Genomic DNA, 26,601 nt, shown 5'->3' with positions numbered 1-26,601 from the left:
CTTGAACAGGTCCCTCCCCCATTCTTTTTCTTTCTTTCTTTTTTTCCTTTCCTATATTGGAGATTGAACTCAGGGCAAATGCTCTATCACTGAGCTATATTTCCTCTTTTAAACATTTTGAGACAGGGTCTTACAAAGTTGCCCAGGCTTCTAACTTGAGATCCTCCTACCTCAGCTTCCCAAATAGCTAGAGTTACAGGAGTGCCCCACATCTCTTAAACTTTAACATGTACAGGTGGCTTGATTTGCACACAATTAAAGAAAACAGAAGTCAAGCAGTTGCTGACGATACAGACTAAATACTTTATTAGGTTCCAAAATGAGAAAATGGAAGTGTTAACCTATTTTAGTATAAATCCACCACCCTTCTCAAAGAGCCTGCCTTAGTGTCCATGGCTCCCCAGTCCTGGTAGTGCCTGTACTCTTGGGACCGCAGTAAATACTGCCGTCCCCTGTAGTTGGGCATCTCATAGAGGACCCAGCAGCCCTCCAGCACATGGAGGGAGCCAACCTCATTGAGGTGGAAATGGTCCTGGATACAGGAGCAGTCCTCGGTCAGCTCCACCATGAGGCCCTTGTGGTCTTCCCTCTCATATAGCCGTATTCGGTGGGAGCCTGCCTGTTCCATCCACAAAAAGAAGAATGGGAAAAAGCAAGTGAGTCTCTTCCACAATTCATCCAAACACCACATGAATCTGGAGGCCGGGGCGCGTTGTTGTTGTTGTGAATATAGAATCTGAGACTCCAAAACTGCTGCAAGGGCTGCACATGGAAGTTTTCTGTTATCATTTAACAGATATTCATATACTTAGTTTCTTTCTTTCCTTTTTTTTTTTTTTTTTAATCTAGGAGATGGGTTTTAAAGAGGTTCAGATTCTGAGAATTGATTACAAACTCAAATATCTTGATTACTAACTCCTTGTATTAGCTTAAACCTATACTTGGGGCAAAAACAAATAGTCTATTTTGACTAGTATTCTCTTAGTAAGATAATATCTTCCAATTAACACATATATAAACTTATCAGTAGATTTCAGATTTAAAAAATCATGTAATTCAGTGAAACTTTGGTTTAAATAGTCATTTCCAAATTAAAAGACTTTTCCAAACTTGGATACTACCTTTCCATAACCTATCTTGATAAACTGAGTTTTCAAGTCTATAGTACAATGTGTTTAATTAATTTATTAGAAATTCCTTTCATATAGATAAAAATTATATTTGCTAGAAACAGTGCCTTCTTATGCCCAGCCAGCTTTCCATCTGCAAGTTTTGTTTTGTATCTCATTATGATATTACATTTGTCACAAACAACTTTGACCTAATGGTGACAGAAATTAAAAATAAAACGGACACTTCTGAGTTCTTTTTTTCTTTGTTTGCATGCCTGTACACATCTAGGCCCAGGCAAGTGTCTAAAGCCCACTTAACTTTTAAAGGGAAAATTCTTTCCCTCAAACCCACATCAATAAAACAGTGAGGCCCCTTAGGCAGCAGGACTCACTTGGGGGATGAGGCGGCAGGAGCTGATGGAGTCGCCTAGGCCCATCCACTGCTGGTAGTCGGGGTATTCCCCCCGCCGCACTAGGTACTGGTTGCCCTGGTAGTTGGGCTGCTCATAGAGCATCCAGCTGCCGCTGTCCACGCGGATGGAGTTGCAGCGGCTGAAGTAGGTCTGCAGGTTGGGGCAGTCGCTGCTGCACTCATAGTGGCGGCCCTGGAAGCCCCGGTCCTCGTAGAAAGTGATCTGCAAAGGAAAAGCAATTTAAATGAAATCATTTGTTCCCAAAGCACAAAGGCTTTGTTTCCTCTTTCTTTATTTTTCTTTAACTTGTGTTGGGCTTACCTTCCCCATGGCCAGTTGACACAGACCACCGCCAACCCCGGCAGGTCTATATAGCAGGAGGCCTGCTGCGTTGGCAGGAAAACACAAAAGGGGCCAGGGAGGGTGATAAGGGGATTTTATGGATCCCTTTTGCACGCTGCATTCAGGGGCAGTGATTAAAGATTTGCCCTCGTTCTCTGGTATATTCTAACGCTATCCTGTATGTGCTGCTCTGTGTCGCTTTTATTTGGATTCTTACTGTTTTCTAAATTTATCAGCTCACCAGTCTGAACTTTTGACCTAAAATTCATGTTTCTACACTTTGATTCCATTATACCTCGTGAGTCTCCTGGGAAAAATCTGTGCCTCTGTGGAAGTATCTCCAGAATTCTGGGAGGTTTGAATTCTGAGAGAGAATTTTCCTGATATTTTTAGATGACAGAGGCTGGCCTATCTTAGTTTTTATTTATTTATTTATTTTTCTTTACATAAGTTGCTGATCAATGCAGGACACAAATCTAGATTCAGATCTCTTGACTGTTTCTGATTTTGTTGACCTTATGCTTTAAAACATAGTTATTAATGCCTAGTTTGGTGGGTGCACCCTATGTAAGTCTATTAACTTGTTATAAGAAACAGAGCAAAGGTTACTGTGGTCGTGGGGCCCAAGACTGAGAAGTGCATGACTTTATGGATGGCTTCCCCTTTTTCCAAGGGCAGAGGAAGCTCTTCCCAGGTAAGAGTGGGACTTTTGGACTGGGGCTGTCCTGACTCAAGTCCACTGAATAGCAGCATGGCCTGGCCATGGAAAAGCACAAACTTCTCAAAGCACAAATTACTTGGGAGAGAGAATATGAAGAATGAGGAAGAAAGCAAAAGAGGAGCAGCCTCTGACATTCAGAAGCTTCAGCTAAGCCATGCTGACTCTTCTATTAGACATGAACAATCCCATGAAGTGCCAACTTCTGGCAAGATTACTCTGAGACATGATAAAATGAGAGGAAATAAGGCCACTTCACCATTTTGTCTAAACTCAGGCATAAATAAAGTTGATGTGTCACCCACAGAATAACAAACACCCCCTTCTCAGCCAAAATAATTAACTGCTACTTGTCAATTATAATTATCCTCATTCTAGCCTTCTCTTCCAAAGATTTGTAGAGATAACCAATCATAAAGTTAATCCTGCTTTATGATAATATCTAATCAAGAGTGAACCCCCACTTTTTAAACCCTTCCCCAAATCACACAACCCAAGTACAAGTCCTAGAATAGGTTCCTTTCAACCTCTTCTCACGGAAAACATTCCAGTCTTCCCCATCATGTGAGTTCTCCCAGGACACAACCAGTCATAAGCCTAACTTGTTTAAAGACAGGCATATTCCTGGTGGTTTTAAGCTAAAGGACTTTGGCATGAGTAAATGGGATTATGTGTATAATGTGTATGGCACATACCAGGCACAAATGAGCTTTAGTAATCCTAGTGACATCGATACTGATAATGAAGTGAGTGACATCATCAAGGAAAACTTCAGCCTACTTATCTCTCTTAAAGATTAAGAATCTCAAGGATTCCTGAGACAATTATTCTCTACAAAGTCTTTTTTTTTTGGGGGGGGGGGTGAGTTTAAAAAACAAAGTTAGGTTTGGAAGGGATTTTAGTTTTTAAAAACTCTGTTATACCTAAGAATCACCTTGTGCCAGGCACCATGGTGCATGCCTATAATCCTAGCTACTGGGAGGCTGACAGGAGGACTGAAAGTTCAAAGACAGCCTCAGCAAAAAAGCCAGGTGCTAAACAACTAGACCCTGTTTCTAAATAAAATACAAAAATTTGGGCTGGGGATGTGACTCAGTGGTAGAGTGCCCTGAGTTCAATCCCCAGTACCCATTCTCCCAAAAAGAATCACCTTGCTTGTTAAAAATGCAAATTACTACAAAGAAAAGAAAATGCAAATTACCAGTCCCAAGATTTGACATCATTAGATCAGAACAAGACCCCTGTATTTTTAACCAGCACCAATTAGTTCTTGGACCAAATTTAAAAATATACTTCTGCGATTTATTCCTTCATTTTTTGAGAAGGACATCATGTGTTTTAGCCATCCCCGGGTAAGGCCTTATTAGCATCTCTACTAAGATTCTCTTTAAACTTGTAGACAGAAACATACTCTGCTTTGTAGCACTATTTCTTGTTCTACAAAATTTGGAGAACCAAAGCAAGGTTACCAGCGCTTAAATCACACACTGGTAAAACAGGCAAATAACATCTCAAAATCATTTTGAAATTTGTCCTGACAAATTGGTATTCATGAATACTTTGAAAATGTCTTGGGAACTCCAAAGGTCCCCATACCACACTATGAGATCTACATTACCAACAGTCTGGTTTGGATGCTGTCCAGCATCTCAAGTCCCAGGAAACAGACAGTGGGATGCTAGGATAGTTCTGCATTATGCCTTACCCTACTCAATTCGCTCTCCCCAAGGGAGCAAGGGTTTTAATGGTGAAGAAGAAAGAAGGGTATTTAGGGTCCTTATTCTATCTTGGTGATTTTTATCAGTCTCCCGATTCTGCCTAGTCTTGCCTCCTCTGCTATGCACTCTGCTAAGATGCTGGGATGATGGGAATAAAACACATCAAGTTACATGCTCATCTGTTCCAAACGCTCCCTGACTCCTGTTGCCATCATGATCAAGTCCTGATTTCTTAGCACTAGGCATGACCTCCTCTGTCTCTTGCCACACTGTCCAATCACACTGAACCACTTGTCATTTCCCAAACACATGATGTTATTTTCACATTGCTCTTGGTTTTCAATATAATGATCTTTCTCATGGAGACACCAATTCTCTACCTTTCACCCAGAGGAATGTTACCCTTTATTCGAAGCTCAGCTCATGCATCAATTCCACTGTAAAGATTTTCTAGAACCTTTTCTAATCTTCTGGGTTGAATTTAATATGGTTCCCTTGGTCCCCAAGTATTGTGTTCATACCACTGTTAACAGTAACCTTCACTTATTTGATTATTTTGTTTAGAGATCACGCCCTCAAAATAGATATGGGGAGCCCACAGGAGGGCAGGGACTATCTTTGTTTTAATATTCTCACTAATTGACAAAACAATTTGGCACATAAATTTTACTCTGTAAATGCTTAGGGTGGTGGTGGGAAATGAATGAATGTTTTTCTCTAGTCTGAAATTCATTGTCATAATAGTCCCTGGGACTGATTTCCAATGCTCAGCTCACAGGAGCTCATATGGTATCATTCAAATCTAAGTTCAGCATTGGCAACCTTCCGTGTGTAGAATGACACACTCCATGCTTCATCTATCTAATGGGCTTTTATAATGGTGGAGAAGAGTAAGCAAAAGGAAGAAAACAAAAATGTTGTGTGGTCTCCAAAGCCCTCGACTCTGCAGTCATTTTAACTGTTTAGTTTTTTTGTCTTGTAAAATGACCAACTAGTGTTGCAACAGCAGCAGCAATTCTCAGAGTTTTGCTGGTGTCTGAGGCCCAGATAGCAGTTGATTTTATCGTCTACCTTTCTGCTTCTTAGCAATTAATGTGGTGTTTGTATTAAATACATGCTTGGTTAAATAATCATAGATCATTTGGGTGGTGACCATGTAGATCAAAGTGTCCCAAACAAAGAGACTGGACAAGAAACTGGCCTCTGGTTCTCTTTCTCAGTTTATCTCTGATGACCATACAACCAGTGGCAAGAAGAGAGGAGTAATCACTGACCTGCCTTTGCTAGACTCCTATAGGATACCCCTTGGAACAAATTGACGATATATTTCTTCTTGTCTAAGCAATAGGTGAGTTCAAATTTTCCCACAAAGAAGAAAATTTGAACTCCCAAGTTTCAAAGGGAAGAGGAAAAGAACACATATTAACGTCAGGACCTAACCCCGTAGTAGCATGGTGGGAAGATTAAGGAAAAAGCTCATGATGAGACCCCTTTGGGGACATAACTCAGTATGGCAATATTTGGCACTCATTTATGTAGTAGCTTCTACTCTGGTTTCATTGTTTGGTGGACATTTTAGTAAGATTAAATGGGCAAGAAGATATTGCAGATTCAAAGGGCGAAAAGAGAGGGAAAAAAAGAAGAGAAAGTTTTAAGTCTGGACTTGGAAATACCTGTGTGTGTGTATGGGGGGGGCAGTATTTAGAGTGTACAGCATGTAGGTTGAACTGGAGTTGTCTCAAATTCTTGGTTCATTTTAGTTCCTCCTCCCATTCAACTCTCTGAGGTCCCAGCATTTGCACTAGAGAGAGGAGGGAGAGAAAGGAGTAAAGGGTAGAATTAGGAGTGGGTTTGGGCATATCTCTTCCCCAGGTCATTCCCCAGGTGACTTTCTCTTCATGTTGGGATTAAGGGGAGAGCAACTTTCTCTTTTCCTAGATATCAGGAGTAGGAACAACCAATTTTAAAGAATAATTTTTAAGAATAATGATTTGATTAAAGAAATTCAGGAATTCTAATTTTTATGTACTTCCAGTTCAGGTGTTTCAGTATAATTTCCATTTCTAAAGTCTATGATTTTATGTTTTCTAAGCAAATACTATGAAATAAATAAATAAAACCATGTTCATGTTCCCTATATCACTATTAGCAAATAGAGGACTCTGATTAATGTCTCCAGGAAACCAACACTACCTTTGGGAGTTTAAAGGTTAAAAAAGCTGGGCTTTAGGAATAGTTAATACAAAATAATCTGAGAATTGAACTACTTTTTTTCTTTCTTCTTCTTCTTTTTTTAATGCTGGGGATTGAATCCAGGGCCTCATACATGCCAAGCAAGTGCTATACCATCAACCCATATTCCCAGCCCCAAATCAAGCTATTTTCCAGGGAAAGAACCTTCACATGTAATATATGTATACAATAGGCTATCCATGAGTCCTGGTTTTCCCAGAAAAATCTTAATTTGTGCTTCTTGACCCAGTGTGAATATTAATAATGGGTCAGAAGTGACCCAGTTTAAGACAAAGATTACATGTTCACTCTGTTTATATGCCATGTGAGGTGGGATTTGGGTCAATTCATTAGAACCTCAAAGGATGGGATACTTTCAAAGAATTTTGACCTGAAGTCATCTGTTTCCTTGATGAACTTCACAAGAAACAGCCCCAAGAACCTTATTTATTCACACAGGATGTTTTTAGGGATGTTGTTTACTCAATATCCTCTTTACCAGGACTTACAAGAAAACTTTCTTTTAGGTGTTGGTACTGGGGATAATGAAGCTTGTCCTGATTAATGTATTTGTCTTCTAAACTCTGTGAGTTATGAAACTGATCTTGTTTCCTTCTCTGCCTTGGCTGCTTGAGCAAAATCTGTATCTATCTACACTTAACTTAGCATGTTCCAGTTCACAACTTGAGTTTGAACTTCACTCTTGGTTCCATCTCATCTTCATTTTTGTTTTTCCTCTCACTCAATTTCCTCATCCACTTATTTTTAAATTTATTATTATAAGTTTTACTACCCACTTTAATTCACTTTGAAAAACTAAGGGGAACAAATATGCAGTCACACAGGCTTCTCCAGAAAATTTAGAGTGCTTATTTTCTATTCAGCAATATTTTCTATATATTACTCATAGTACATTATTTCCTATTAAAATGATATAAGACTGAGTTTCTTCATGGGTATGTGTTTTTGGAAAATGCCATTAAATCTTCTACAGAGTTCATAAGGTAAAGAGGCAGTGAATTATATTTGGATTGCAAAACTCATGGAGGAAAGAGGGGAAATGGATTTGGGACAGAAGGGATGGTGGCTATTAGCAGGATAAGGGCAATGGGTAAGACAAGCTTGTTTATTTACAAAATTAAAATAAAGAGTCTAGCTGCTGCAAATGACTCCTCATCAGGGATAGCAATGGGGCCAACCTGAAGGAATAACTTGAGGTGCTTCAATAAGTACTTACTTATTTATTATTGTAGCCGCAGATATATCCTTATGAAACAATCACAGATTGCTTTAGCCCAGTTGAATGGAACTTTTCTTTGAGCCTGTATATTTTAGTCATCAGAACATGCCAGAAATACTGTTCTCCGCATTATTCCCTTTATAAGCAGTTGCTTCCCATCTTGAAAACATGCTATTATGTTTGGCCTAGTGCCGTTACTCCTCATGAATGCTTAATAGACTGAAAGAAAGACAGGACTCTATTAGTGCCAGAATCACAAGCTACATTCTTTATTAGATTCTAAAGGAGAAAAGTGGAGAATGTTAATACTTCAATAAAAATCCATGACTCGTCTTAAAGACCCAGCTTTGGCATTTGCAGCTCCCCAGTCAAGATATCTCCTGTATTCCCCTGGCTGTAGCAGGTACTGCCGTCCCCTGTAACTAGGCATCTCATAGAGGACCCAGCAGCCCTCCAGCACATTGAGGGAGTGGATTTCATTGAGCTGGAAGCGGTCCTGAAGAGAGAGACAATCGTCTGTGACCTCTGACATTTGTCCTCTAAAGTTATCCCTCTCGTAGATCTTCATTCTGTAAGTGCCAGAGTGCTGGGAGGGCAGACAGGAAAGAAAAGGCAAATCAACACAAACAGAGAAACTAAAGTTCCAAGCCCCATGCTTCCATGGGTACACCTGTCCAGAAATGCTCTGGATCCAAGTTTGCTTCCAGAACAATCATATTGCGGTATTCAGAACTCAGGAGCCACCTGTAGCTCACTGCTAATGAACCTAGTGATCCATGGTCAAAGCAAGGACGCAGCTTGGCAGCTTTTCAGCCTCCACCCACCAGCCCCCATCCTCAGGTATTAAGATATGCTTAAAATAAAATTTACCACTTCATTTTAGTGCTTGGTTTTTTGAGACAGCGCTTCTCAAAGGAGAAAAGTGAGAGTCATTGGGAGGGAAGGTATCATTTGATATATTACTGTTGTTAAAATTATATCAGCATTTGTTTGGAAAAATATCAACATGTATCTATTTTCTGTAAGATTGATATACTGATTTTCATGTATTTTTTGGAGCATAGGATTATGAAGCTCCTGTGACAGAGAAGATGACATGTTTCCCTCATCCCTGTTTTTCATATCTGCAGTTTGGGTTCAAATCTCAAACCAAATGACTCCTCAGCTCCCTCCCTGGCCTCTTATCCTCAACTTAGCCATTTTCCTGGGCAGCTAGAATCGCCTTAATGAACTCTGACTTGATGGCACTATATCTCATACCTCCCACACTCCCCTTTTCTAAATACTCGGCAATCACTTTCCAGAAAATACTGAATCTCAAACGTTTGTTTGGGATTGTTTTTTCCTCTGATTTATATCTTTAAGTGAGCTAATTAGTTACTGATCTCTGCACTGGAATAGAAACCAGAAGATAAGAGGAATCATCAAGGAGAAAAGTAAGGCCAAACAAATTAGAGAATTTTTAGTCAAGTGAACAGCTCCAGATTGTACTCATAAATTTTGATTCATTTGATTTCTAACTTTATATGGCTTGGAATGAACACTTTAGGCAATTATATCTTGAACAAATAGTAAATTCCATCTCCCCAATATACTGATTTTTTCTGATTTGATTTTTGTTTTCTTAATTTTTGATTGCACGTAAGATGTAAAATCTGGGAACATGACTTTTTAAAAAAATCCCACCACCGAGTTCATGAAGAAAGGCTTTCCGTATAAGGTATCTGTGTACATGGGCCTGCGCTCGCTAAGCATTTCCACTTTGCTAAGCATTTCCACTTCCTGCTCTGTAGTTGGAACTATTATGTTTAAGATAAGGTTTTGTTTGTTTTTGGTGCTGGAGATGAAACTCAAGCATACTGAGCTTGTGCTCTACCATTGAACTACACCCCCAGTCCCTCCCTAAGATAATGCCTTTACATGGTTTTTATTTCCAGAAGCCAATGTCGCAGACAGAGCCACACTCACTTGGGGGATGAGGCGGCAGGAGCTGACGGAGTCGCCTAGGCCCATCCACTGCTGGTAGTCGGGGTATTCCCCGCGCCGCACTAGGTACTGGTTGCCCTGGTAGTTGGGACGCTCATAGAGCATCCAGCAGCCGCTGTCCACGCGGATGGAGTTGCAGCGGCTGAAATAGGTCTGCAGGTTGGGGCAGTCGCTGCTGCACTCATAGCAGCGGCCCTGGAAGCTCCGGTCCTCGTAGAAAGTGATCTGCAAAGAAAGAGTGGAAGCATGAGCGATTTGCCCCCACTGAGGATGCTACACCAGGGCCAAGATGGAGCGTTAGGCCCCCACCCAGGACTCACCTTTCCCATGTTGGAGAGGGCAAACAGGGACGTTCTCTGGGTACTGTGGATCTCTGCATCGCTGTATATATAGCAGCCCTGACTGCTGCCTCCACAGGAAATCACACAAAAGGGCCCATTGCGGGAGTGAGGGGATTTGCAAGCTCCGCGCTCTCCCTCCCCCAACTGGGGTTGGCTGAATGGTTTACTCTCATTCTTTCTGGTAGGTTCGAGTTGCTCTAATTCACTAAAGCTGTTGTTGCCACCAAAGTGAAAAGAGTCTTTACTCTTTTCGTTGAGCAAAAGGGAGAGCGAAACTCTATCCCTATGATTTTATTTTATAGTTTACTGTGCTTAATTGACTTCTCAAAGGTGATCATATTTAGCACTCAGGGACCGGTGTTTTGTTTTTTTAACTTTTTAAAAAACTTGAATTTAAGTAATAAGGAAGAGGGAATCTTAAGGAAGAGGGAATCAAGAGAAGTAATCTGTAATCTGTGAAAGTGTTTTGAAAAGCATAAAGCTTACTTAGAATTCAAGATTCCATGATCATCACTGTTACTTGGGGAATCACCTTGAATAGAATTATTAGTAGACTGGAATTCATAGGCTCCTGGAGGCAGGGGAGTCTCTCTTGTTCATTTAGCCTTGAGCCCTAGAACAGAGGTTTGGCACACTCCTTGGCACACACATTTAGTGGGACCGCAATACTGGAAGGAAAGCAGATAATTGTGATCTTCCTGCATTCCTCTCATCTCCCTAAGGTCCTAAATGCTTCTTTCTGCTGTGGCTGCCCAAATTCTGTTTCCTCTTTGCCATTCCATCTCTTCTTCAAATGTCTTAAGATCTTTCTTCTTAAAAAATCATTAAAACCCTTGCTTTCTTGACAAGGGCAGTTTGAGTAGTGTAAGAAGTTCTGCAGAAGTATCTCCCATCCAGGTCCTTGGACTTAGATGCTGAACAGCATCCAGGCTAGCCTGTCTGGCTTCTGGAAAATGTGGATCTCACAGTGTAGTGAACCCTTTGGGTCCCTGAGACAATTTCAAACCGTTCATACCACCAAGACAGTTTTCAAAATAATACTAAGATGTCATTTGCCTTTTATTCACTCTCATTCCTTCATGGATGGGCAGCGTTGTTTTTCCAGAGGCTACATGGCAATTAAAGAGATTTTGCAAAAATGTAAAAACGATGCTACATTTTTCAGTACTTATTCTTTGAAAATTTGGTTGTTAATCATAAGCATGTATTATTTATGTAGCATGCAGTAGGTTTACTGGCTAAGACCCTTCAGGGCAAGAAAGGTAAACCCATACCTGGGGTATGCATTGATTCCTATCAGGGTGAGTCATTATCCCTTCCAAGGAGAAAGGGAATCCAGGTATTCAGCTCATCATCAAGTGGCTGATTGGTCTCTTCAAGGTATGGGCCACATTGAGGCACAGTTGGTCCTTCTTGCTGGCAGATTGGACATTGTACAGAGACAGTAGCTGATTTTGCCTTGGCCATGTGGGAGCTAAGGCCTAACCTTCACCTCTGCCACCATGAACACTCTGCTCTGCCCAAGAGGTCATTGTGTCAGCACTAGGGTAGCTGATGGCAGAGAATGATTGATAGCCAATGACCAAATCATTTTTTCTTTTATTTGTGGAGGGAAGCGGTATTGGGTTTCAACCCAGGGGTGATTTACCACTGAGCTACATTCCTATTCCCTTTTAAAATTTTTAAATTTTGAGACAGGGTGCTTAGGGACTCATTAAGTTCCGGAGGCTGGCCTTGAATTTGCCATCCTCCTGTCTCAGCCTCAGAACACTGAGATTATAAGCATGTGCCACCATGCCTGCTCCTAAGTCATTCTTTCTGCTTTGTTGTTTAGTGTGCCTTCCATGGTGGATGCCCTGAATAGGCATTAATATGGGGATTCAATCATCTTCATATTTTGTACCCACTCCTATGTTTGCATACACATTTCTACCCCAGACCTGCTTGTCCTTAACCTTTCTCCTTCCTGGCCCTGGACCAACCAGCCATCCGTCACTCATCACTGCTCAGTATTCTATATATATCCTAACCTGTCAGCTTTTCTTTCTACACAAAGTGGATGGGCAGGGACACTTCCTCAAGGTTGTCCCTGGGAGCATTTCCTTCTCTGCTGTTTTTGGGGCCATCCTTGAGGGAGCCGTGATCATACAGGAGCCTTCCATTTGGGGCTTGTACACACACACCAAGGCAACCATGAGAGAACCAAGCTCACCCAGCCTTATTCCTCTTTCATCAGATTGTGAAAAGATGCCTATAGTGTGATTGTAAGTGTGAGCTGGGAAGGAGCAGGGCAATAGCAGAGCCTCAGCCAATCCCACAGGGAACTTTCCAGCTAGAGTCCTTGAGGACTGAGGTAAGGGAACCAGGACTGTGTCCCCTCATTGCCCAATCATCTGATGTGAGCTGTGGCTATGGAGGGGCCTGAGCTTGGATGAGACAGCACCCTTCAACGGAGGGAAATTCCTTGAGACAAACTCAGCTTTCAGCTGTCAGTATCTGGGAGAAAGAGTGACTGACCCTGAGTGGGAGTCTGGGCAGCGCACCAGTGTCCTCTGTACGAGAAAATAAGAATTGTTGTTGGTCTCACTGTCTGAGACAACCACAGTGAACCTTTTGGTATTTATCTATATGTAAAACTCATGTGTGGTTGTATTACTTACACTGTGTGGCATGCTCTTGTGTTCTTCTAGGTAGTTTTTTAAATAAAGGGATTAATAAAACCGATTAAGGTGATTGTATTTAGCCTTTTTAACACAAAGGTGTTTTGTTTTGGTGAAGCAAGACTTTTAATGAGAAGTCATTCTGGACCCTCTACCATACCCATACTTAAGGCCTGGTCAGTGTCCAAGAGAGGATTCCGTTCAGCTGAGGGAGTCACTAAAAGATGTATACAGGGTCATTTTCCTGTGTTGAAAGTTTGAACCCTTAAGGAGACAAAATTCACAACCCCATTTTATGTAAGAGCCTGAATATATTCAGTGCCATTCATAGGTGAGGATTTGAGGATGATAATGAAATATCATGGAGTAAAAACTAATCTGACTTAAAATTACCCTGATTTTTATTTGTAGTATAATGTTTAAATAATTTAGGACCCTGGAGAAATGTGCTTTTAGTCACATAGATACACTCCATCTTTGGTTCTGATGCAGAGACACTAGTAATCTTAGGAAAGAAAGTAAATTATCAGGAACACAAGGTCAGAATGTGATCAGTTCTAATAGAAGAAATTTTTTTTTTATTTTTTTTTTTATTTTTTTTTTTTTTTTAGTTCTCGGCGGACACAACATCTTTGTTTGTATGTGGTGCTGAGGATCGAACCTGGGTCGCACGCATGCCAGGCGAGCGTGCTACCGCTTGAGCCACATCCCCAGCCCCAAATAATAGAAGAAATTTAAGGATTAAACATGTCTCAGCATCAATTGTAACTACTCATAGAGGGCCTACTTGGGCATTTGTCCCACTGGTATATGCTTTTCTTTTGAGCCTTGGGAGCTATTGCCTCCTGGATGATGGGTGCCTTATAAAGATCCAGGATCTTTTGTGGGTCTGGAATTTGGAGAAAGACATCCTTGAGAGGAGATGATCCTGGATGTGGAAATAGTCTTCAGGGAGCTCCCACATGTGGGCTGTGTTGCTATCTGTATAGCCTTGTCCTCTGGGAGCTGGTGAGCTGTGACATGAAACAGAAGAAGAAAGAAATTGGGCTGGGGATGTGGCTCAAGCGGTAGCGCACTCGCCTGGCATGCGTGCGGCCCGGGTTCAATCCTCAGCACCACATACAGACAAAGATATTGTGTCTGCCAAATACTAAAAAATAAATATTGAAATTCTCTTTCTCACTCTCTCTCACTCTTTCTTAAAAAAAAAAAAAAAAAAAGAAGAAAGAAATTAACACAAGCTTTAGTCACCCTGGCTTTATAGGACCTGTTAAAATTTTTAAAAGCTTAACTAAAAATAATGTTTTTTTAGTGCTTAGATAACATAGAACAGAGAGCCAGCCTTTGTTCTGGCACATTCAGTCACATTGTAATCCCAGACTATGATCAATTGCCTGTAATGAACCTGGGCTTTCTCCTTGGTGTGTACAGTGAGGTAGCTACTTTCTCCCCAGTTCTCATGCGACTCCAGGTTTACTCTCCTGGCAGGGGCAAGGACCCTAATACCTGATAGGCCCCAAGAATCTCATCCACTCTATAGCTTCCAGATGCCGGGCAGCTGGTATTTCTAGAGAACCCCTGTAAATAGCTGATAACCACCGCCTCCCAAGCCCCAACTAAGCAGCTTGTATATCCCCCCGTGACTCATGATAGACTATTATAAAAAGTGAAATTCCTAGTGGATAGATGTCCCTAAACAGAACTCCCACAGTATCCATACCCAGGTTCTGACCTGGCTCTCTATGGGATGGAAAAGCATGGGAGGAGGTGGTAATAGGCTGGCTCTGGCCCATTCCTAGCCTGTATCATGTGACATTGTAGAATTTACTCCAACCTCTTGAACAACCAGTAGCAGTCTTTAAGGAGCCCTGGGGTAAACAATTAAACCATACCAAGCATCACATAAAAATATCTAGAAATAAAATATTGGCTCAAGAATTTCAAGCGTTAGCTTCAGCAAATAAATGTAAAATCGTGAGAATGTCCAGGCTTCAACCAGAGGCCTACACTCAAGTCCTCTCAGTCTTGCAGGCAGCTTCTTATGTTGGAGCATGAGGGACTTGAGCTGGGTAGAGTAGGAGGTGTGAATGATGCTTTGGGGGACTGCATAATTGGCTTGGTGGGGCACCCAGCACTTGCAAATGACACCAACTGGAATGACCTACCCTGACTGACTGCCCCATGGCTTTGCTTTCACACTCCTTCCTCCAGAGCTTTTTAATTGTTTTCATTGCAATACTAACAATACTGTGAAATTGTTGAATAGGCATTATTTGTTGAGCACACATTTAGTTGGGCAATGTCTACACACATCCATGCACACTTTTGCAGTTTCTGTTATTGCTCATATAATCTTTGGAAAGACAAAGATTAACTTCCTTAAGCCTCAGTTTCCCCTTTTATAGAATAAGAGTGACAATGAAAAATCAAACAAAATATTGGATTTGGAAGCACATAGTAAATGGTGAAATAATACCAATGACCAAAATATGGAATCAGATGTATTGATAAAGAAAAAAATCATTCACAACATTTGCCAAAGGTGTTAAGGCAGACTTTGGAGATAGGTATAGAGACCATGGAAATGGGGTTTTGCAGTGGGGAAGAGAGATTGTTTTCAGTTTCATCTCCAGCTTGGCCATGCGGAGATTTGTAACCAAGAAACATGGTGGAAGTCAGTGGACGGAAAATCACTAAGAGGAAACATTAAGAAATGGGATATCTAGAAATAAGATGTTGGTTCAAGAGTTTGGGGAGAAGTTGGCTTCATATGACTAAGTCCAAAATCATCAGAATGTCTGGATTTCTGGCTAAATTGACTTTACAGTATTATTACTGAAGGCAGGCCAGGGTGGGCAGTTACCAGGGATGGGAGATGGTCACTAAATTAACTTAGCAGGATTCTTGCTCAAACCAGATTCTACCAGGATAGAGAGGAAATTCCAAGTTTAGATCTAGTCAGGTTGAGGACTCAGAGAAGACTGACTGAAATATTGGTCAAAGAGAGTCTTTGTTAATATTTTAATAAATGCTATAGGTGCGTATTCATACCTTTGAACATTAATTAATAATATGTTTGCGTTTCTGGTCTTTGGTGTCATAGTATCTATATTTTTGCCTATGGTATGGAGATTAATGTGATCAAGGGATAATTTCACACACAGTATTCAGAAACTGATTTAATTGATTCAATTTTCTGTTTGGTAATTTTGATATCACAATCAAATGATGACTCTGTGTTTCTGTGTGATTTTGAGTCGTTTTCAAAGGGAGGTGTAACATCTCTGTGCATTTAGAGAGGATGGAGTCATTGAAGTCTTCCTGCACCGGGTGGTCAATGTACCTGCCTCATCACAGAGCATCCAGCTCTGATAGTCCACCTGTGTGACCACATTGCTGCAGGACTGCAGGTTGGAGTGGTGGCTGCTGCATTCACAGGAGTTAGTGCAATGGAACATGCCAATAGTCAGGGAAATCCTCCTAAGAATGAACACATAACCATGAGTTCACGGCCAGCCCTGTCCTAAAATCACCTCACTGTGGCTGTCGGACTATGGTGCAGAAGCCAGTTTTATTCATCAGCTATAATGGAGGTGTAGATGTGTGTGCTTGGTGTGTGTGTGTGTGTGTATGTGAGAGATTTTATCAGGTCTTTCAGATGATTTGACCTGATTTGCCTAGCAGCAAACTTCTCCCTTTTTTTTTCATACTAGTAATGCAGTTTTCTCCTCCTTCTCCTTCTTCCTCTCCTTCTCCCTCTCATCCTCTTCCTTTTTTCTGTTTTGCTATTCATTACCTTGTAGCTGTGATACTTTTATTAAAATGCTTCATGGTGGCGCATGTCTGCGATCCTAGCAGCTCAGGAAACTGAGGAAGGAGGATCACATGTTCAAATCCAGCCTGAATCGAGGCCCTGAGCAAGTTAGCAAGAACTTGTCTCAAAAAAAAAAAAAAAGTGGTGGGGGGGGGCTAGGGATGTGGCTCAGGGTGTCCCTGATTAATCCCTGATACCTAATCCATTCCAAATGCTTTGAAGTCTTTGAAACAATTTAGAAAAGGAAGGTCAATATATAAATAACAAGTCAGGAAAAATGTCCTCCCTTTTACTGTTTAATTGAATGTTTATGGCTAAGAAGAGAAATAGTGGGCATAGACAAAACTCACCTGAAAACTATATTTGTTTTAAATTTTGGTAGTCCAGAAGGGCTAACCAGGGAGATTATTATTCCTCCTCCTCCTCCTCCTCCTCCTCCTCTTTTCCCCCAGAGCATCTGTGATGATTTGGGCATATGGAAGGCTGTTCCCAAAGACTAGAACATCTTCACTGTCTCTGAAGTTGACCACCTCCCTCCCAGTCTTCACAGCAGTCCAGACCCCACTTCCTAGGAAATCTCTTTCCAAAACTGGCCCTTCCTCCTCTCTCCCTTCCATTTCATGTCTTCCATTACCTCATTACAATTCAACACAGCCCTTAAGCATTGTCTTTCTTGTAAGGTGTCTCCTTTCCCAGTCTCTTTATCAGGTTTATGAGCCCAGGATAAGCGCCATGCCACACTTCTCCATTCCCTATAACTACTTACTAATTAATAGGATGTGTGAATGGAGCCCTGGACACATGAATGACAGTTAAACCAATAATGATTGCTGTCCCAATCTGGAAAAAAACCGACTCCCCCACATGAGGTCATTCATGTGGGTGTCCAAAGACCAGACACTACATTCATGTCCCAACACGAGCTTTCTCCTGCTCACCCCCTACCACACTGCTGGTTCTGTCCTGTCACTGGGGACCTGGGAAGACTGGCCAGCTGTGTAGACAGAGTGGAGGCTTCCCTGGGAAGTGGAGGGCTTTGAAATGGGCCAGAGCATAATCAGGCCTATTGTGTTAAGGTCTCAGAAGTTAATAGACAGGAGAGATGGGCTGAGAGAATGAAAATGGAAAGGAAAAAAAAAGGAAGTAAAAAAGTTCAGTAGCATTTTTGTGAAGGGAAATGAAAGAAATTCTCAGTTTCTTGCATTTTAGAAGATGAAGGGGTCAAGGCCGCAAGACAGGCTTTATTATAACTCTTTGTATTGTCAGCGACCTCCACCCCCACTGTCCTAGAGCATGAGGTAGATTAAGAGACTGAAGATCATTTGAGTCCTTTTTATCACAAATAGTTGAATACTGAATATAACACTAAAGTTTTATATATATATAAAACTAAAGTTACACACACACACACACACACACACACACACACATATACATATATGTAATTTGTTTCCTTTAAAAATAAGTACAGAACTCAGTCTTAAAAAGATAGGCCTTTTTATAAATCAGAAAAAATTAAATCCATTTAAGATCCTTTAGGAACTTATACTTCAAATAAGAAATTTTCACATCAAAATATTTGAATCAATCTAATACAACCCTGGCTTCAACCAGGTACATACCCATAATCCCAGCAGCTGGTTAAGAAGGTGAGTGATGAGGCAGAAGGATTGCAATTTTTAGGTCAGACTAAGCAGCAAAGATCCTGTCTCAAATTAAAATTTGCAATGGCTGGGAGTGTAGCTGTAGCTGAGTGATAGGTGGAGCACCTGTCTGGCATGGGCAAGGTCCTGGGTTCCATCCTCAGCACTGCAAAAACAAACAAACAAACAGATATAACCCTGGGTTCTTCTAAACCTAAAATCATTTAGGACATATCAAATTTACCTGAGTCCTTTTAGAAGCCTTAGTGGTTTATTTCCCTCCCTCCTCAACTCATGTGCAAATGTTTTAGTTTAAAATCTGCGTTCTCCTGTAGCATTTTCAGAACCCTCCTCTCCCTCCATGGATTACGCTTTTCTTTCCAATCCTCACAAATCTGAGCTCCATCCACATCCCATACCCCCAATAGCTGCCCCTTGGCTACAAGGGTCCTCAGCAGGATAGTCCTGATGAAGACTCAATCTGAAGTCTTGGGAGTGAGGTTCAGTCTAAATGAAGGCAATTCTGGAGCTCCCAGTATAAGGAGTATGGTTTTGGAGGAGAGATGTGGACACAGCTCCTGTCTATGGATAAGAGTTCAGCTGGAGGAGGCCAGAATGAAGCTCTCTGAAGTACCCAGTCTAGTCCAGGGGCCATGACTGACCAAGCCTAACTGCAGTATGATCACCATGGAGAGACGAATCCATAAAAATATGCGTAGATAATGAATGGAGGATGCAAGAATTGAACTCATGCCTGTGTGCCCCAAGGCCTAAATTAATTGTCTTTCCATATACAAGTGACTTGTTTTAGATGTTATACTTTCAATTGTGCCTGTCTTATATCTTCTTAAATTATACACTTCTCATATCAGGTCCAATGCCATGTTTTGTTTTGTTGTTTTAATTTCCACAAGCCCAAGCACACCAATAGCCTATCTATCATGAGAATCTTTGGTCCTTACAGGAGTTCCAGTAAACTTCAGCATTTTGACCAACTGATTGATTTCTTCAGGCTCACTGTAAGATCTCAGCATTTAACCAGTTGTAAAGGGCTCTGCAATTCTTGGTTCATCCATTTGTGTGTAGACTGCTAAGGCAGCAGTAATAGGTAACTGTCAAAAGGACACTGAGAATTTCAAATCCCTTTAAAGTAGGGAAATATTCTGGAAAAAGACTCATTTACTCTGATGTTTGTCCTTACAATATCTGTGTATACAGCATGTCCATGTACATAGCACAACTTTAGCAAAACCAATGGAGTTATAACTCCAACATACTAAGCCTCCACTGCATGCTAGCACTTACAGGGGTATTTCATTTATTCCTCATGGGAAGATGAGAGTAGGAAAACTGGGGCTAGGGAGGATAAATAACTTGCTCAAGTCCATACATCCTCTAGGTAGGCTTCCAAGCCCACCTTGAACCATTGGTATAACTCCCCTCAAAACTGAATGGAGTCTGAAGTGTTGGAGCTGGAAGGAAAACTAGAGCTTATCTTGTCCAAACCCCTCCTTTTATAGAGGAGGAAACATGTGGTCTACTGAGTTTTATCAGACAAAATGCAGTTTTCTAAATCTTTCATTCAGCCAGATTAAAACAAAACTTGAAGTTAATCAAATTATTTTCAGTGAAACATGGTAGCTAGGTTTTCTTTTTTGTTAAAATAGAGTTCAGGAACCATTGATCTACCTGTTATCTCTGTAGATCTGCTTGCCCTGAGTATTTCCTATAAATGGAATTGCATAATATATGGTCTTATATTATATTATGGTCTTATATTATTATGCATAATATATGGTATTGTTTCTTTAACTCAACATAATGTTTTTCAGGTCCATTTATATTGTAGCATGTGTTAATGCTACATTCCTTTTTATGGCCAAATAATATTTCATTTTATACATATATCACATTTTGTTTATATAAAAATCCATTGATATTTGGATATTTGGGTTGTTTCCATCTTTTGGTTATTGTGAATTGTGCTACTATGAGGACTTATGCCATAAATTTTTGTTTGAATATCTATTTTCAATTCCTTTGGTTATATACCAGGGTAGAATTGCTGGGTCATAGGATAAATGTAAGTTTAACTTTTTGAGAAACTTCCAAATCATTTTCCACAGAGACTATACCATTTTACATTCCCACATTTATGATTTATGAAGTTTCCAATTTTTCCACATTATCACCAACACTAGGGATTTTCTGTTTTGAAGATTTAAAAAGATTATTATAGACACCCTGATAGACATTAAGTAGTATCCCATTGTACTTTTGATTAGCTTTTTCCCTAATAACTAATGATTTTGAGCATCTTTTTCATTTGTTTGTTGGCTATTTATATGTCTTCTTTGGAAAAATGTATATTCAAATACTTGGCCCGTTTTTTAAATTGGGTCATTCTAGTTTTGTTGTTGAGTTGTAAAAGTTCTTTATATATTGTCAACTTTAGAATCTGATCAGATATATGACTTGGAAATATTCCAGGAGAGCTGCTCTACTGAGTGAGAAGAAATTCCATGACAGGCACAGTAGCACATATTTAAACCTTATGCTATACAACTGAGTCTTTGATAATTGCATCTCAATACAAATTCACAGTGGCATCCAAACTAATGATAACCATATGGTGCTGTTGAATTTGAGGGAACACTAAGGACATACAGATTCCTTACATTTGCACTGATATGATAATTTAAATTGTATTCACAATCTTTTCCCATTTTGGGATTTAGTGAGGTGGGCATTTATTATCAGTTGTTATTTTCCATAAAGTGAATTAGACACAAAGCAGATAAGAAGTGACTTGCTCAAAGGGATAAGCTAGAAATAGGGTAACTAATCACAGTAGTTTCCCTGAAACTGAGGGTCCAAAGACCTTTGGCGCTTAAACTGGGAGAGTCCCAGGGAAACTGGGCTGAGTTGGTCACTCTACTAATTAGTAGTAGAGACTGCATAAGAAACTAGGCTATTTAATTCTTGTTTAGCACTTTTCTTATTATGATGATCTAATCATGTAGTCTTGCCCTTCTCTGCTTGGGAAAATTCTACTTAAAACCCTGTCTTTATGCATCTTTTCTTGACTAGTCTTGTTTGAGACATCAGCCACCCTTGCCCTCAGCAATCTCTTGTGTTTGGTGTGCCAGCCACAGTAGATTACGCATTTTCTTCTCTCTGTGGGTTCTAATAGTTGTTCATTATATTAATCTTTCCTCTCTCCTTCAGACTGTAGGAAGGTGGGAACAATCTGCCTTCTCCCCAGACAGGAATGTATGCCTGACCAACAGGAATTAAGTGGATATTCAAAACACCTTTCAGGGTCAGGTAAGTTGTCTAGGAGTCACTGAGTATTTACAATTCAATTATTACTTAATGATAAGCAAGAGCCACTTAGTGCCAGAAAAAAAAGTTTATTTATTGCATCTCTATGTGGATCATAAAGAAAAGCACTGCTTCATACAAATGGATGACCCATCTCAGAGAGCCGACTTTGGCGTCCATTGTGCCCCAGTCGTGGTAGCACCTGTAGTCTCCTGGCCTGAGCAGGTACTGCTGCCCCCTGTAGTTGGGCATCTTGTAGAGGACCCAGCAGCCCTCCAACACATGGATGGAGTAGATCTTGTTGAGATGGTAGCGATTGTGGATACAGGAGCAGTCTTCTGTGAGCTCAGACACCAGGCCTCTGTAGTCACTTCTCTCATACAGCCTTATCCTGGGCGAGCTGGTCTGTTGTGATAATCAACAAAAGAACAAAAATGAACGGCACATATGTGTGGTGCAAACAATACTGACACAGTCAGCCTTTTATTTTCATGAAATGAGCTTTTCCGACAATCATCTAAAAAGTTTCTTCCTAATTCTACTCCTTGTGTTATTGTTCTAACAAATTAGGAAGAGTATTAAAATAAAGCTGACCTGACCAATGAACTGGAGATCTTGCAGAAGAAACTAGCATTGAGGGCTGGGGATTTAGCTTAGTTGGTAGAGTGCTTGCCTTGCATGCACTAAACCCCTGGGTTCAATCCCCAGCACCACAAAACAAAACAAAAACTAGCATTGAAACACAGGGAATAGTAGTGTTTTTCCCTTGTAAGTAGCCACTCCCCTAAGTAGCCACTCTCCACAGCCCTGATCAATGTGTCTGCAGATAGAATTTTAACTCCCATTTGCATTTCAGCCCCATAGAGCTGGGTCCTATCCAGCTTGTTTTAAGGTTCCATTTTGCACTCATGATATACAGTGATTCCTATTTACTCTGTTCCACACGTCTCTTCAAAGGATATTTGGCCAAGTGATTTGTACAATTTGGGTTTCTGCTTATTTTTATCTCTTTGTGCATCTGAAAATTTTTCTAGCTTAAATTTTATTTATTTGTTTATTTGTTCTTTTGTTTGTTTGTTTATTGGCAGCACTGGAAATTGAATCCAGGGCCTCTTTCTATTCTTGAATCTCTTTGCCATGCCACATGATTTGGTGACATCACAAAGTATAAACATGTTTCATGTGACTAAGAAACATGAAGCAGCACTTTGGTGAGAACCAAGACCCATGAAATCCTAATCAATTTTCTGTCTCTTTCATTTTAAGAAACTATTTGATGATGATCACTTGAAAGCCACAGGTGACGAAACACAGCGTTCTAGGTTCTGGATCAGTGCGTCATGGAGAGTAGTGAAGAGAACCAGCGGTACAATCAGAGATGTTCTACCTACATTGCTCTTGCATGGGTGGTTAACTTTTTATCATTAAAAAAGAATTACCTGTGTGGGCTTTATTCTTGACTGAGCAAGATGGTTTTTTTTTTTTTTTTTTAAATTAGGGATTGCCTAGATGCTTTCAACTTTAGATTTATTTTTAAAGTTTATTTATTTTTGAATTGACAGGTAAATTTGTAATATTTATCATGCACGAAGTGATGCTTTTAAGCGTATAATGTATACATTGTGGAATGGTTAAAGCTAGCTAATATATATGGGTATCAACACATGGTTATCATTTTTGTGGTGAAAGCACTTAATATCCACTGTCTTAGCACTTAAGAAGACAATATATAATTGGGCATGATGGTGCATGCCCGTAATCCTGCAACATGGGAGGCGGAGGCAGGAGGATTGCAAGTTCGAATCCCTAAGCAACTTAGGGAGACCCTGCCTCAAAATAAAAAATTAGAAGGGCTGTGGATGTAGTTCAGTGGTAAAGCGCTCCTGGGTTCAATCCCTAGTGAAAAAAAAAAAAAAAGAGAGAGAGAGAGAATGCAATATATAGTCATTAACTGTAATCATCAAGTGTACAATAGATTTCTAGACTTACTCTTCCTACGTGTGATTATTATGATTATACATCCTTGGAACAACATGTCCCCAAACCTTCCCTCCTTACCAACTGCCCTAGCTTCTAGTACCACCATTCTCCTCTCTATGAGATCAATGTTTTAAGATATCACTTCCGAGTGAGATTACAGGCATTTGTTTTTCTGTGTCTGGTTTATTTCACTTAACATAAGGTCCTCTAGGTTCATCCACGTCTTTACACATGACAGAATTTCCTTCTTTTTATGAATGGGTGTCCTATATCTCTATTCAGCCAATTTTATTTTTAAAGGTCATAATTTCTTATGCTCCAAAGTAATGTTGAGGTCCTTAAAGAAGAAAAATATAGATTACAGGATATATATATATATATATATATATATATATATATATATTTTTTTTTTTTTTTTTTTTTTTTTTTAAATATTTGAAGGTGGGATGATCTTGCTGTCTTTACAGCGAACTCTAGTACATTATTGGGAACAAACAACTGATAGGAGCTGACCTCTCACATCAGTCAGGTGGAAGCACGACTCACATAAGGAATCACGCGGCAGGAGCGGATGGAGTCATCGAAGCCCATCCACTGTTGGTAGGAGGGGTAGTCCCCCTGCCGCAGGAAGTACTGGTAGCCCTGGTAGTTGGGCTGCTCGTAGAGCATCCAGCTGCCGCTGTCCACGCGGATGGAGTTGCAGCGGCTGAAGTAGGTCTGCAGGTTGGGGCAGTCGCTGGTGCACTCGTAGCAGCGGCCCTGGAAGCCCCGGTCCTCGTAGAAAGTGATCTGCAGTGGGAACAAGGTGACAGCACATGGTCAGCCTGAAGGAACATCCCCCACAGAGTAGACACTTGATAGACACGGTATGACACTTGGATTGGCTCACCTTCCCCATAGTTGTGGAGAGCGAATGATCAGCGTCCAGTGTGATGGGGACAAGTGTGGCAGCTGATATATATATATATATATAGCAGGATGGCTGCTGTGTTGGCAAGAACAACACAAAAACGACGTGGGGGTAAAGCGTAAGGGGATTTCTGTGTTCTCTCTTTTTTTCATTTGGGATCATGGGGCAGGGGGCTCTCATTCTCTCTGGCATTTTCGAGTCGTCCTCACTAGCTCCAGTGAAAGGAATTAAAGTCAGCAGAGCCATTATGACCTTGGAGACAAAGGGCGCACTTCTCATCCTATGCAGCTCTCTAGAAATACATTACATGCCCAGCATTTTGCAGTTTGCCTATAGAAACTGCTGAGATGGAGGTTGGTGGTTCCATCCGAGGGAGCTCACCGGAAATCATATGAACTCCCGAAGGACTTGAAGTGCAAAGGGGAAACAAAAGATCTTAAAATATCCTTTAATCAAAAGACAATTGCATTTCTTCATCAGCATAATATGGTTTTGATTTTTAAAAACTTTAGCATGTTTAGGATAAAAAGATTAGAACTGTGTATATACTAAAATGTCAATCATGGTTATGGATGAATGGAAAGATTATAGGTTTCAGTTTTATGTTTTTTTTTCTTTTGCTGCTTTCTATTTCCTTAGTTTCTATCATAAACCTATATTGCAATTTCATGTGATAAAAATAGTCACATTAGTTTTTAAATGTATGAATTTGAGTTAATGGTGAAAAGCACTTTTGGAAATAGATATGTTTTGTCATGAGAATAAACACTTCTCAAGCTAAAAATAAAGCTATCTCCCAAGAGTCTGAGACACTCAAAGAGCAGGACAGTAAACCCACATGGAAACATCACCATTTTCAGTCAAAAAACCTCACTCCCCTTCTGTCACCGCCCTTCTTCTAGGGTTGCTTTTTGTTTTTAAAATTCATGTTTTGATTTGCTTGTGTTACTGTTTCATTGAGTCCAGGTGACTGCCTGAGGAGCTTTCTCCATTGCTGCCAATTGACATGTTTGGAAGCACTCCTCAGATATGCAGGGATTGAGGATGCCCCAAACCTCAGATGGTCCTTTGTCATCCCATCCCCTGTGTATGTGGTGTGATGAAATCAAACACCTTCGTGCTTCAGACCAATGGAGGGACTCCAGAAAGATATCTACCTATGGCTAGCAGCACATTCACAATGCTATTTGCAAAAACCCTCAGGCAACACTTACAGCCAGTATGCAGACTGCAAAAGGAGAGACAGAAATAGCCACAAAGAAAAGATCTTTTCTCATAACTAGCAGAGCTAGATTAAAAAAAAATAATAATCTGTACAAAGTCCTAGGCTAGTCCCATAACAGTGTCTACAGTGACTACAGGTTGCCAATTCCCACTCCTTTCTCCCTCCTAATGTTGCAAGTCTCCTGGTAAATCTCAAAAACAACTACAATCAGATCCAGTGTGCAAAGGCTGGTTTGGACGCTTCAGCCACAAGCCCACATGGAAACATCACCATTTTCAGTCAAAAAACCCCACATGTGCTTTTGCACATGCCAAGGAAACTATTCTTCAGAAAATTGGCATACCCAAACCTTGAGAAAGGTATGATCTGTACTGATATTCATTTGATCCAACTGTCTTTACAAATCTTGACAGGCTAAACCATGTGCCTAGTCGGCATTTTGAAAAAGTACTGAAAGAACAGAACATTTTCTTTTCCTAGTAGTTCTTATATTCTACTGAGAGAAAACTTGCATCCATTTTTCTTTTAAAACTATATTGATGAGGGCTGGGGATGTGGCTCAAGCGGTAGCGCACTTGCCTGGCATGCGTGCGGCCTGGGTTCGATCCTCAGCACCACATACAAAGTGTTGTGTCTGCTGAAAACTAAAAAAAATAAAAATATTAAAAAATTCTCTCTCTCTCTCTCTCTCTAAAACAAAACCAAACCAAACCACAACTATATTGATGAGAAGCTGAATGTGATGGCGCATGCCTGTAATCCTAGTGACTTAGGAAGTTGAAGCAGGAGGATTGCAAGTTTGAGACCAGCCTCAGCAACTTAACCAGACCCTGAGTGTGTTAGTGAGACCCTGTCTCAAAATTAAAAAAAAAAAAAAATCAAAATGCAAAAAATGCAGCTCAGAGATGAAGTGGTCCTGGGTTCAATCCCCAATACCAAAACA

At 40.5% G+C, this 26,601-nt stretch overlaps 3 protein-coding genes across 6 annotated transcripts; all 3 read right to left on the bottom strand.

The window, feature by feature from the left end:
• Positions 1-346: 346 nt before the first annotated feature.
• Positions 347-1,855, bottom strand: LOC143406959 (gamma-crystallin C). Of its 2 annotated transcripts, none has more exons than XM_076865965.2 (3): positions 1,847-1,855; positions 1,501-1,747; positions 347-615 (listed from the first exon to the last, which is right to left on the bottom strand). In XM_076865965.2, exons 1-3 carry the CDS (start codon positions 1,853-1,855, stop codon positions 347-349), a joined length of 525 nt encoding a protein of 174 aa, XP_076722080.2. The 2 variants fall into 2 exon arrangements, with proteins under 2 accessions (XP_076722080.2, XP_076722079.2); XM_076865964.2 differs by having other exon boundaries at positions 347-619; positions 1,505-1,747.
• Positions 1,856-8,085: 6,230 nt separating this feature from the next.
• Positions 8,086-10,090, bottom strand: LOC143406953 (gamma-crystallin B). Of its 3 annotated transcripts, none has more exons than XM_076865954.2 (4): positions 10,082-10,090; positions 9,738-9,986; positions 9,008-9,022; positions 8,086-8,337 (listed from the first exon to the last, which is right to left on the bottom strand). In XM_076865954.2, exons 1-4 carry the CDS (start codon positions 10,088-10,090, stop codon positions 8,086-8,088), a joined length of 525 nt encoding a protein of 174 aa, XP_076722069.2. The 3 variants fall into 3 exon arrangements, with proteins under 3 accessions (XP_076722069.2, XP_076722070.2, XP_076722068.2); XM_076865955.2 differs by lacking the exon at positions 9,008-9,022 and adding an exon at positions 8,520-8,529 and having other exon boundaries at positions 8,086-8,344; positions 9,740-9,986; XM_076865953.2 differs by lacking the exon at positions 9,008-9,022 and having other exon boundaries at positions 8,086-8,361; positions 9,744-9,986.
• An 11,546-nt stretch (positions 10,091-21,636) lies between these two features.
• On the bottom strand, positions 21,637-24,421 carry LOC143407519 (gamma-crystallin A). Its single transcript, XM_076866831.2, has 3 exons — positions 24,413-24,421; positions 24,070-24,312; positions 21,637-21,948 (listed from the first exon to the last, which is right to left on the bottom strand). The coding sequence occupies exons 1-3, from the start codon at positions 24,419-24,421 to the stop codon at positions 21,637-21,639; spliced, it is 564 nt and encodes a 187-aa protein (XP_076722946.2).
• Positions 24,422-26,601: the final 2,180 nt, after the last annotated feature.

Source organism: Callospermophilus lateralis, chromosome 9, assembly GCF_048772815.1.
Source record: "Callospermophilus lateralis isolate mCalLat2 chromosome 9, mCalLat2.hap1, whole genome shotgun sequence".
Classification (NCBI taxonomy): Eukaryota; Metazoa; Chordata; class Mammalia; order Rodentia; family Sciuridae; genus Callospermophilus; species Callospermophilus lateralis.
Note: the sequence above shows the minus strand (reverse complement) of the source record. Positions and strands in the feature narration are given on the sequence as shown.